The following is a 12500-nucleotide window of genomic DNA, read 5'->3' on the forward strand; positions in this document are numbered from 1 at the left end:
TACATTGGATGAACGACCTTGTACAGAAGCAATAAAAGTTTTGGCAGCGTTGGGAAATGAGCCCACGCCCCCGGAGAGACTGGTGCCTTAAACCAGCGCCTTAGACCGTTCGGACACGCTACCGATGGTTGGTAATATATTATAATGCAATGTTCAATGAACTGGACAAACCATCAGGTAGATAGCAATAAAAGTTTTGGCAGCGTTGGAATTTGAGCCCACGCCCCCGCAGAGACTAGTGCCTTAAACCAGCGCCTTAGACCGCTCGGCCACGCTACCGATGGTTGGCACTGTTTTATAATGCAATATTCAATACAATGGATGAACAACCTTGTAGAGAAGCAATAAAAGTTAATGCAGCGTTAGGATTTGAGCCCACGCCCCCGAAGAGACTGGTGCCTTAAACCAGCACCTTAGACCGCTCGGCCACGCTACCGATGGCTGGCACTATTTTATAATGCAATCTTGAATAAACGGGATGAACCACCATGCAGAGAAGCAATAGAATTTTGGCAGCGGTGGGATTCGAACCCATGCCCCCGAAGAGACTGGTGCCTTAAAGCAGCGCCTTACACCGCTCGGCCACGCTACCGATGGTTGGTAATATATTATAATGCAATGTTGAATGAACTGGACAAACCATCAGGTAGATAGCAATAAAAGTTTTGGCAGCGGTGGGATTCGAACCCACGCCCCCGAAGAGACTGGTGCCTTAAACCAGCGCCTTAAACCGCTCGGCCACGCTACCGATGGTTGGTAATATATTATAATGCAATGTTCAATGAACTGGACAAACCATCAGGTAGATAGCAATATAAAGTTTTGCCAGCGTTGGGATTTGAGCCCACGCCCCCGCAGAGACTGGTGCCTTAAACCAGCGCCTTAGACCGTTCGGCCACGCTACCGATGGTTGGTAATATATTATAATGCAATGTTCAATGAACTGAACAAACCATCAGGTAGATAGCAATAAAAGTTTTGGCAGCGTTGGGATTTGAGCCCACGCCCCCGCAGAGACTGGTGCCTTAAACCAGCACCTTGGACCGCTCGGCCACGCTACCGATGGCTGGCACTATTTTATAATGCAATATTCAATACATTGGATAAACGACCCTGTGGAGAAGCAATAAACGTTTTGGCAGCGGCGGGATTCGAACCCACGCTCCCGAAGAGACTGGTGCCTGAAACCATCGCCTTAGACCGCTTGGCCAAGCTACCTTTTTTTTCTTTATTGTATACTTGGCCACGCTACCGATGGTTGGTTATATATTATTATGCAATGTTAAATGAACTGGACAAACGATCAGGTAGAGAAGAAATGAAAGTTTTGGCAGCGGTGGGATTCGAACCCACGCCGCCGAAGAGACTGGTGCCTTAAACCAGCTCCTTAGACCGCTCGGCCACGCTACCGATGGTTGCCCCTGTTTTATAATGCAATATTCAATACATTGGATGAACGACGTTGTAGAGAAGCAATAAAAGTTATGGCAGCGTTGGGATTGGAGCCCACGCCCCCGAAGAGACTGGTGCCTTAAACCAGCGCCTTAGACCGCTTGGCCACACTACCGATGGTTGGTAATATATTATAATGCAATGTTTAATGAACTGGACAAACTATCAGGTAGAAATGCAATAAAAGTTTAGGCAGCGGTGGGATTCGAACCCATGCCCCCGAAGAGACTGGTGCCTTAAACCAGCGCCTTAGACCGCTCGGCCACGCTACCGATGCTTGGTAATATATTATAATGCAATGTTCAATGAACTGGACAAACGATCAGGTAGAGAAGCAATAAAAGTTACCGCAGCGTTGGGATTTGAGCCCACGCCCCCGAAGAGACTGGTGCCTTAAACCAGCACCTTAGACCGCTCGGCCACGCTACCTATGGCTGGCACTATTTTATAATGCAATATTCAATACATTGGATGAACGACCTTGTAGAGAAGCAATAAAAGTTTTGGCAGCGGCGGGATTCGAACCCACGCCCCCGAAGAGACTGGTGCCTTAAACCAGCGCCTTAGACCGCTTGGACACACTACAGATGGTTGGTAATATATTATGATGCAATGTTCAATGAACTGAACAAACGATCAAGTAGAAATGCAATAAAAGTTTAGGCAGCGGTGGGATTCGAACCCACGCCCCCGAAGAAACTGGTGCCTTAAACCAGCGCCTTAGACCGCTCGGCCACGCTACCGATGGTTGGTAATATATATTGTTATGCAATGTTTATTGAACTGGACAAACGATCAGGTAGAGAAGAAATAAAAGTTATAGCAGCGGTGGCATTCGAACCCACGCTCCCGAAGAGACTGGTGCCTTAAACCAGCGCCTTAGACCGCTCGGCCACGCTACCGATGGTTGGTAATATATTATTCTGCAATGTTAAATTAACTAGACAAACGATCAGGTAGAGAAGCAATAAAATTTTGGCAGCGTTGGGAAATGAGCCAACGCCCCCGGAGAGACTGGTGCCTTAAACCAGCGCCTTAGACCGTTCGGACACGCTACCGATTGTTGGCACTGTTTTATAATGCAATATTCAATACATTGGATGAACGACCTTGTAGAGAAGCAATAAAAGTTAAGGCAGCGTTGGGATTTGAGCCCACGCCCCCGAAGAGACTGGTGCCTTAAACCAGCTCCTTAGACCGCTCGGCCACGCTACCGATGGCTGGCACTATTTTATAATTCAATATTCAATACATTGGATGAACGACCTTGTAGAGAAGCAATAAAAGTTTTGGCAGCGTTGGGAAATAAGCCCACGCCCCCGAAGAGACTGGTGCCTTAAACCAGCACCTTAGACCGCTCGGCCACGCTACCGATGGCTGGCACTGTTTCATAATTCAATATTCAATACATTGGATGAACGACCTTGTACAGAAGCAATAAAAGTTTTGGCAGCGTTGGGAAATGAGCCCACGCCCCCGGAGAGACTGGTGCCTTAAACCAGCGCCTTAGACCGTTCGGACACGCTACCGATGGTTGGCACTGTTTTATAATGCAATATTCAATACATTGAATGAACGACCTTGTAGAGAAGCAATAAAAGTTTTGGCAGTGGTGGGATTCGAACCCACGCCCCCGAAGAGACTGGTGCCTTAAACCAGCGCCTTAGACCGCTCGGCCACGCTACCGTTGGTTGGTACTATATTCTTATGCAATGTTAAATGAACTAGACAAACGATCAGGTCGAGAAGAAATAAAATTTTTAGCAGCGGTGGCTTTCGAACCCACGCCCCCGAAGAGACTGGTGCCTTCAACCAGCGCCTTAGACCGCTCGGCCACGCTACCGACGGTTGGTAACATATTATAATGCAATGTTCAATGAACTGGACAAACGATCAGGTAGAGAAGCAATAAAATTTCTGGCAGCGTTGGGATTTGAGCCCACGCCCTCGGAGAGACTGGTGCCCTAAACCAGCGCCTTACACCGCTCGGCCACGCTACCGATGGTTGTCCCTGTTTTATAATGCAATATTCATTACATTGGATGAACGACCTTGTAGAGAAGCAATAAAAGTTTTGGCAGTGGTGAGATTCGAACCCAAGCTCCCGAAGAGACTGGTGCCTTAAACCAGCGCCTTAGACCGCTCGGCCACGCTACCGATGGTTGGTAATATATTATAATGCAATGTTCAATGAACTGGACAAACCATCAGGTAGATAGCAATAAAACTTTTGGCAGCGTTGGGATTTGAGCCCACGCCCCCGCAGAGACTGGTGCCTTAAACCAGCGCCTTAGACGGTTCAGACACGCTACCGATGGTTGGCACTGTTTTACAATGCAATATTCAATACATTGGATGAACGACCTTGCAGAGAAGCAATAAAAGTTAATGCAGCGTTGGGATTTGAGCCCACGCCCCCGAAGAGACTGGTGCCTTAAACCAGCACTTTAGACCGCTCGGCCACGCTACCGATGGTTGTCCCTGTTTTATAATGCAATATTCAATACATTGGATGAACGACGTTGTAGAGAAGCGATAAAAGTTTTGGCAGCGGCGGGTTTCGAACCCACGCCCCCGAAGAGACTGGTGCCTTAAACCAGCGCCTTAGACCGCTCGGCCACGCTACCGATGCTTGGTAATATATTTTAATGCAATGTTCAATGAACTGGACAAACGATCAGGTAGAGAAGCAATAAAAGTTACGGCAGCGTTGGAATTTGAGCCCACGCCCCCGAAGAGACTGGTGCCTTGAACCAGCACCTTAGACCGCTCGGCCACGCTACCCATGGCTGGCACTATCTTATAATGCAATATTCAATACATTGGATGAACCACCTTGTACAGAAGCAATAAAAGTTTTGGCAGCGGCGGGATTCAAACCCACGACCCCGAAAAGACTGGTGCCTCAAACCAGCGCCTTAGACCGCTTGGCCAAGCTACGTTTTTTCCCTTTACTGTACGCTTGGCCACGCTACCGATGGTTGGTAATATATATTATTATGCAATGTTAATTGAACTGGTCAAACGATCAGGTAGAGAAGAAATAAAAGTTATAGCAGAGGTGGCATTCGAACCCACGCTCCCGAAGAGACTGGTGCCTTAAACCAGCGCCTTAGACCGCTCGGCCACGCTACCGTTGGTTGGTACTATATTATTATGCAATGTTAAATGAACTAGACAAACGATCAGGTAGAGAAGAAATAAAATTTATAGCAGCGGTGGCATTCGAACCCACGCCCCCGAAGAGACTGGTGCCTTAAACCAGCGCCTTAGTCCGCTCGGCCACGCTACCTTTTTTTTTCTTTATTGCCTTTTAATAACCACAAGCAAAGGAAATACATACAAAATATGTACACTTACTAAAACACCAGCTTCAACTTGGCCAGTGCACTTGGTTTAAAAAGGCTTCACAGAAGCCAATTGGTCGAGCACAGGTAACCACTCGGGGGGTTCAGGCAGCGCTTTAAACACGTCTCGTGTATACAGCATACTCTCAACAAAATAGTCTCTCGCTGAACGTGCGTCTACACGCATATGTCGAACATCCATTCTTGTCCTCCACACACTATGCATGCAAAGCAACATTAACATGTCACTCGGCACTTCCCCTGCAGCTGCACACGGAAGAAAACGGATTCCAAAAGCGTTGATAGGTAGTTCTTTTTTTATAGTCCGTTGTAGTACGTCCCACAAGAACACAGCATCATGGCAGTCGAGAAAGATATGATTTATCGTTTCTGGTTTGCCGCAGATTAGACAGTTGACGGACCACGGTACAAAAAGCCCTTTACTTTTTAGCCATGGCAGTACAGGGAGAGTGCCGGTATGCACTTGAAAGAAGAATGTTTTGACAGAGGGTCTGACCGGCATTCTCTTAACACGTTTAAACACGTCACGCTCAGAACCTAGCCTGCACGAAGCTCGGTAGACGGGCACTGGCAGGAAGACATCAAGAAGGTCACGATACAGTTTCTTTTTAGTCACGTCGGACAAGTATTCGTACGAAAATCTTTCCTTGAGCAGGCGTGTAGCTGTAACTACTTCTCGCAAATAAGGACTGAGTGGTCCAGCTTCGAAGGAAAAAGATGACACGACGAAATCAGATAAGGGGGTCTGCAGTCTTGCTTGGATCACAGTTCTCAAGAAATTGTCAGTTTGATCTCGAGCGAACATGAATCTGCTCACCAACTGCTTAAAAAACAAATGCAATAGCCCCAGACCACCATATTTTACCCTATGAAATAAATTGCACCGGCTCGTGCGCTCCCACTGCGACCCCCATATAAAGGTCGCGAATACTCGGTGCATTTTCTGGACCGAAGTGCGGGTCATGGTTAACACTTGTAATACATAAAACACTTTTGCAATCAGAAATACATTGCACACGGACGCTTTTGCAAACATTGATAAATTGCGACCTCCCCACTTATCAGTACAATTTTTAATGCGTTGACGTTCCTCAGACCAATACTCCGTAGCATTGCGGTAGTGATCCAAAGGCACACCGAGGTACTTTCCGGGCATGATTTTCCAATTCATGTTACAGTAAACTTCGGGTGTGCTTTGCCACTGGCCATGCCAAACGCCTAGACATTTTGGCCAACTGATTGCGCTGCCCGTTGCTGCACAGAATTCCCTAGCTATTCGTACAACTTCTTGCACACTTTCTTTGTCACTGCAAAACACTGCGACGTCATCAGCATAGGCTAAAATTCTAATTCCACTGGTCAGAAACGTATACCCTCTTATACTTGGTGATGCAAGTATTCGTAAACAGAAGGGCTCTAAGTAAAGCGCGAAAAGGAGTGGCGACAAGGCACAACCTTGCTTCACGCTCGAGCGCACAGGAATTGAAGCACTTACTTCTTTGTTGATTACTAAATTAGCCCTGCAGTCATGATACACCATTCTAACGCCTTCTGTAATGACAGTTCCTACATTCACATGTTCCAGCAATAAAAACAAAATTTCATGTACGACTTTATCGAACGCTTTGTGCAGGTCTAGCTGAATCATGGCCACGCGGTCATTATTTGCATCACAGCATTCTAGAATACTTCTGGTTACGTGTATATTTGTGAATATGGTTCTGCCCTTAATCCCACATGTCTGATGCGGGCCGACAAGGGATGTGACAACACTTTGGAGCCGTCTTGCTAGGACCTTCGTGTATATTTTATAGTCAGTGTTGCTCAAACTGATAGGTCGGTAGGATTCCACTGAAAGTAGCTTTGCGGGGTCATCAGTTTTGGGGATTAATACTACGTGTGCTGTCCTAAATGAATGAGGTGTTTGCTGCTTGTCGTAGCATTCTCTGATCACTCGGTGTAATGCCAGTGCCATTTCTGTCTTAAAAAATTTGTATATGGCAGCACCAAGCCCATCCGGCCCTGGTGACTTGCCGTTACCCAGGTTATCTATAGCTGATTCAATTTCTGCCACAGTGATTTCTACCTCCAGTAGCTCCCGCTCAGAGTCTTCCAATCTCGGCATAAGGGTCAGAAAGTCCTCTTTGAATCGTTCGGGGTCATTGATTGTATGGCTAAGGAGTTGCGTATAAAACTCGACAAAGGCGTGCTTTATCTGTTCGCGGTCCCGGGTAATGTAATTGCGGTATCGAATTTCATTTATCTCTTTGTTTGCTGCATGTTTCTTTTCTTCACTGAGCACCCGCTTAGTGGGCGTTTCACCCATCCACAGCCGTTCAGTGCGAGCCCTTATCATTGCTCCGCGGTACTTTTCGTCGTCGATGAATTCGAGCTTTGCTTTCGCCTCCTTTATTTCTTTCTTAAATTTTCCCGGCACTTCATTTTCTACGCTTAACATGTAGTCTAGTTCGCTTTGTACCTGCCTCTCTTGTTGCCTTTCCCGATTACGTAATACACAGGCTCTTTCAATCGCTATCATCTTTATATCACACTTCATTTGCTCCCACACAGCTATGAAGTTATTGGTCTCCAAACGAAGAGCATTTGAAAGACATTCTTTGGTTTTTGTGACAAATATTTCATCTTGCAGCAGCTTTTCATTAAATTTCCATAGAAACCAATTAAACTTCGCAGCCTTACGTTTTTTGCCAATGTTGACCTTGACCAGACAATGATCACTAAAACTAAGATGTTGAATTTGATAAGATGAGCATAGTGGCACCAACTTTGCCGACAAATATATTCTGTCTAACCTCGCGTGCGAATGACCTTGAAAGTGCGTATATCCTACTTCACCCTCTCGCGTCATTACATAACCGACATCTTCCAGCCCTGTCTCGTTCACTATTTTATTCAACAGCTCAGCGCTTCTATCGCGCACATTGAAGCTCGTTGTCTTATCCTCAGCTCTACAGACACAATTGAAGTCACCTAGAACCACAACATTTCTTTCCGTTTTCAAGAATCCTTCAATCGCTCTGAAAAAAAATTCCCGTTCGTGCGATCTATTCGGTGCATAAACACACACAACGCGCCAAGGCATTCCAGAAACACTGAAGTCGCACACAACCAGCCTACCGCTATCGCAGGTAGACACATTTTCAACAACCGCGATACTACTACGTATGAAAACGACACAGCCTCCTGACCGCCCAACAGCATGACAAACGCAGACATTGTACCTAGAGCGAAAAACTTGAACCATTTGCTCCGTTTGTTCTTCACTTTCCATTTTAGTTTCTTGTACAGCCAGGAGGTCTATGTCGTTTTCTAACAAAATGCGACTAATCTGGCATTGTCTCCTGCGCGAACACAGGCCTCTTGAGTTCAACGTCGCGATGCAAATACCAGTTTTAAAGTTAGTCGCCATTTCTTGAAGGTTGTTTCGTCAGGTGTCATACTCACGTCGCAACAGTGGTTGCGTGTGCTCAGCGTAGAAAGCCTCGGAACGTCTCCTCCGCTACGGCGGGGCCGACGTTTGAGTGCCCCTACGGTCAGGAGACAGGTTTGGTCGTGGTTTAAAGGTAGGCCGACGACCAGTCGCCGTCTTTGTTGGAGGTTCATTGATGGCCGACGTGTCAACATTTCCGGTACGGTCAGGTGTTTCACGAGCTCGCTTAAAAGCGATAGCACCGGCCTTGGTCATCTCGGCGTCCGTTGCTTCCGGGCCGCCCTCTCGCGCAGCTGAAGATGACTTGCTCGCTGCTGTAGCGTCGTTCTCTACTGCTGCCGTGTCTAAATTCGTTCCTGGCGCACCAGAGTGCTTGTCGCCTTTATTGGTAGATTCCAGTGCGGCCCCAGAAGACTGTTCAGGGGGGGTGGCAGGGCCTTCCGTATAACCGTCTTCCCTGCTCGCTTCTTCGGCATCCACGGCATCCATCAGGTGTTCAGACACTTCGTCTGTTTGGCCTGGGCCCGCAATGCTGGCGTACGACCTCACACAGTGGGCGTCATCGTGGCCATAGCGACGACAGACCCCACAGCGCGGCACGCGGCAATCCCGTCGAATGTGTCCGATAGCCCGGCATCGGAGGCATAGCGGTGCTCTGCCAGGAATTACGACGAGCGCCATATCCTCCGCAACTCGCAGTTGGTGTGGCAGGTCGTCCACGGACACGCCCGCGTGTAGCCTCAGCGTGACCGACCGCGTGGTTGAACCTTTATCATTGCAACCCTGCACCTTCCATTTATCTCTGCTTATCTCGGTCACTTTTCCGTAGGGCGTTAAGGCGACTCGCACAGCCTCGTCCGGCACGCCATGAAGAAGCCAGTACAACTTCAGCCGCACACCTCGATCACGGGGGTCAACCACCATACAGCGATGGTCCTTTAGATCAAAAGACTCCGCCGCCAGCATCTTCTTTTTACCCTCATCATCCTTGAACGTCACTGCCCATACATGATTCATTTGGTATGCCCCTAGGGCAACCACTTCCGGCAGCAGCGAAAGACGAGCAAGGCTGTCTCGGACATGCTCCACTCGATATGGCCTGGCTTTCAAGTTTCCGTGCAAAAAAACCGTGTGCAAAACGGAATCACCTGAAGGCAGCTGAGGCAGAACAACCTGGAAATCTTCGCCTGGCTTTTCGGTACACCTGATACCGCGGCCCACACGGGCCGCTGAAACCGCCCCTACGCGGGAGCACATGATAAACACGTCCGTTCACTGTCGTGGCCGGAAGTGAATTCCCTCGGCCACGCTACCGATTGTTGGTAACATATAATGCAATGTTCAATGAACTAGACAAACGATCAGGTAGAGAAGAAGGGCAAGAGTGGGGGCTAGTTGGTTGAACATTGTTGAGACTCACACCGCGCTGGAATTAAACACACAAATAAAAGACACACTGAAGCACAGGTAGGACACACACGAGCGCGAACTAACAACTGTTTATTCGATGGAAATGTGACACACACATATATATGTTGAAAGGAGAGAAAAAAAAAAAAAAAAAAAAGAAGAAAAAGAAAGAGCGTGAACATGCGCACTGCCCACCAAGATAAAGCGCCCATCAGTGCTAATCAAATCCAGCCTTGTCAACTATCTAAAATGTCTACGTAAGAAAGTATATTCATTGTTTGACAAATGAATAGATGGCACACTAACACATTTGTCCTCACCAAACCTGCGCATCATGAAAGCTTCAATGATTTCTCTTTCCCTTTTGTCTTCTGATCTGGATAAAACAATGGTCTTTTCAAAGTTCGGCTTACAATGACACTTCATGCAATGGGTAGCTAAGTTACTGGGGTGACTGATTTGCTTGCAGTTATAATCATGCTCGCGTAAACGTGAGTTAAGGCACCTACCAGTTTGCCCAACGTACCAATTTCCGCAAGGCAAAGGAGTACCATATACAACATTTGTTTCACATGGAACAAATTTGTTAACATGCCTAACCGAACATATGTGGTTGTTCCCTTGGTTGCCGCTGTTTACTTGGTGACAAAGCGAAATTAATTTGTGAGGTGCCGTAAAGGTCATGGGTATGCCATGCCTACTTGCAATTTTTTTCAGTCCATGCGAAATGCCGTGAACGTAAGGCATAACAATAGGCCTCTCCTCTGGCTTCTCTTTTATTCCTACGTTCGTGTTGTGCGTGCTGCCGATGGTTTTTAAAAGCCTCTCGGCCAAGGCTGTGATTAAGGCATCAGGGTAATCACTGTCCCTAAGTCTATCAATCTGTTTCATCAAACTACGTGCAACCATGTGGTCACACGACTTTTGGCAGCTGTTTAACATGCACGCATATGCAACACTTCTTTTCACAAGCTTGGAGTGACCCGAGCTGTAGCTTAACAAACTTTTATCACCTCTAACGTCATATTCCCAGCACATGTGTCCCTCACCTTGCGAAATCATGATGTCTAAAAACTTTATGCCAGAACTTGTGCCCCTTCCGCCCCTTCAGCGGTTATACTTCTTCGTCAACTGCATTGCTCAAGAGAGAGCCAGAACGCGCACCTTTACTTATGCTTTGTCGCATGGGTTGTCGATGCCCGTCTTGTCCTCATTGCTGGGCAGGATTGCACCCACCGAGAAGACGTCGAGATGACTGTGTAAAATTTTGAGAGCTGAGAGCTGGAGACAAATACGGATTTTTAGGTTGCATATCAAGGCTACTTGTGCAAGACACCTCGTTCCGAATGCGTCAAGCCTGATGTACGCTTTCTTCATAGACACGGCCGAGAACCTGGGGGAACGGTTATGGAGACTGTCCTTCGCGTCGCTTCCCAGGAATAGGAGGAAGTCACCCAGTGTCGCATCGACAGGGCACATCAACGTTTCTGATGTAGAGCTACCACAAGAGGTACGGTCCATTCTTGACAAAGGTCCAAAATTTGCGATACAACCTTGTTGCAAACCTTCAAAACTTTTGAGCTTCGTTCACGACGTGGCACGCAGGGTTCCAGAAGATGTGAAGAATGCTTGCATTGTAGAGGGCATCAAGTGTGTCAACAAACACCCTTTGCGCAGACCGAGAGGCGAGAATGTGAAAAACGTGGTAAAATTTTTAAAAGACCAAAATTTGACGCTACAATTGTCGGACAAGACGGGAAGATTTGTAGTTATGGCGGTAGACCGACACCTGGTTAAGGCTAGAGAAGCGGTTGAAAAGAACTTCTCAATAGTGGATCTCGATGGCGCATCGTTGCAGAATGTTCACAAAAAAGCCGTTAGCTTGTGTAAGCGACTGGGACTACAGAAGCTGGAAAAGGACCTTAAGGGTTGCAACGGGACCACATTGAGACCCTTCTTCACTACCAAAACGCACAAGCAAGACAATCCCTTCCGGATGATCGTGGAAGATAAAGGTACTTGGCAGCACATTTTAGCTAGATTTCTCAAAGGAATGTTGGAACTCATCGCAGTGGAAGACCCTTTTGGGGTGAGCAACTCAAACGGTATTATTGAATTCCTAAAGAAGGGACAATCAGTGACGTGCATATCTATAGACGTCAAGGACATGTACTACAACATCCCACAAACTGAGGCCATTACTACGGTGCAGGAAGGCATTGACACTTACGGGGTTGTTAGATTTCAAAACGAGTGTGGGATTAGTGTTCGTAGTTTTTTGGATTTGCTGCGCCTTTACCTTCAGTCATTGTACGTGGAATTCAATGGATCCATTTTTGTTCAGAACGACGGTATCTGCATCGGCTCGTGCTTGGCGCCGATCTTATCGAATTTGTACATGGCGAAAGGAGATCGTGAATTGCAACCCCGATTGCAAGGGTACGGCGTTGTGGCATGTTTCCGCTACGTTGATGATTTTTTATTATGTTTCCCTAGGTCGAAATGTGCCAACATAAAACCCGAAGTTTTTGTCGCGATGTTTAAAACAACATTTCGTGGTCTTGATTTCACTTACGAGTTGCCCACAAGTTCTGGCATAAAGTTTTTAGACATCATGATTTCGCAAGGTGAGGGACACATGTGCTGGGAATATGACGTTAGAGGTGATAAAAGTTTGTTAAGCTACAGCTCGGGTCACTCCAAGCTTGTGAAAAGAAGTGTTGCATATGCGTGCATGTTAAACAGCTGCCAAAAGTCGTGTGACCACATGGTTGCACGTAGTTTGATGAAACAGATTGATAGACTTAGGGACAGTGATT

The 12500-nt window shown here is 47.1% G+C and overlaps 1 protein-coding gene and 7 non-coding genes across 8 annotated transcripts; all 8 read right to left on the reverse strand.

The window, feature by feature from the left end:
* Window positions 1-510: 510 nt before the first annotated feature.
* TRNAL-AAG (transfer RNA leucine (anticodon AAG)) lies at window positions 511-592 on the reverse strand. The gene has a single exon. It is a non-coding gene; the product is annotated as a tRNA-Leu (tRNA).
* Window positions 593-666: 74 nt separating this feature from the next.
* TRNAL-AAG (transfer RNA leucine (anticodon AAG)) lies at window positions 667-748 on the reverse strand. The gene has a single exon. It is a non-coding gene; the product is annotated as a tRNA-Leu (tRNA).
* Window positions 749-1328: 580 nt separating this feature from the next.
* TRNAL-AAG (transfer RNA leucine (anticodon AAG)) lies at window positions 1329-1410 on the reverse strand. The gene has a single exon. It is a non-coding gene; the product is annotated as a tRNA-Leu (tRNA).
* Window positions 1411-1642: 232 nt separating this feature from the next.
* Window positions 1643-1724, reverse strand: TRNAL-AAG (transfer RNA leucine (anticodon AAG)). Its single transcript has one exon. It is a non-coding gene; the product is annotated as a tRNA-Leu (tRNA).
* Window positions 1725-2113: 389 nt separating this feature from the next.
* On the reverse strand, window positions 2114-2195 carry TRNAL-AAG (transfer RNA leucine (anticodon AAG)). Its single transcript has one exon. It is a non-coding gene; the product is annotated as a tRNA-Leu (tRNA).
* Window positions 2196-3056: 861 nt separating this feature from the next.
* TRNAL-AAG (transfer RNA leucine (anticodon AAG)) lies at window positions 3057-3138 on the reverse strand. Its single transcript has one exon. It is a non-coding gene; the product is annotated as a tRNA-Leu (tRNA).
* Window positions 3139-3997: 859 nt separating this feature from the next.
* Window positions 3998-4079, reverse strand: TRNAL-AAG (transfer RNA leucine (anticodon AAG)). The gene has a single exon. It is a non-coding gene; the product is annotated as a tRNA-Leu (tRNA).
* Window positions 4080-7996: 3917 nt separating this feature from the next.
* Window positions 7997-10768, reverse strand: LOC142803774 (uncharacterized). The gene has a single exon (XM_075889735.1). It carries the CDS (start codon window positions 9526-9528, stop codon window positions 8341-8343), a length of 1188 nt encoding a protein of 395 aa, XP_075745850.1. The 5' UTR covers window positions 9529-10768; the 3' UTR covers window positions 7997-8340.
* Window positions 10769-12500: the final 1732 nt, after the last annotated feature.

Source organism: Rhipicephalus microplus, chromosome 3 (genome assembly GCF_043290135.1).
Source record: "Rhipicephalus microplus isolate Deutch F79 chromosome 3, USDA_Rmic, whole genome shotgun sequence".
Taxonomy (NCBI): Eukaryota; Metazoa; Arthropoda; class Arachnida; order Ixodida; family Ixodidae; genus Rhipicephalus; species Rhipicephalus microplus.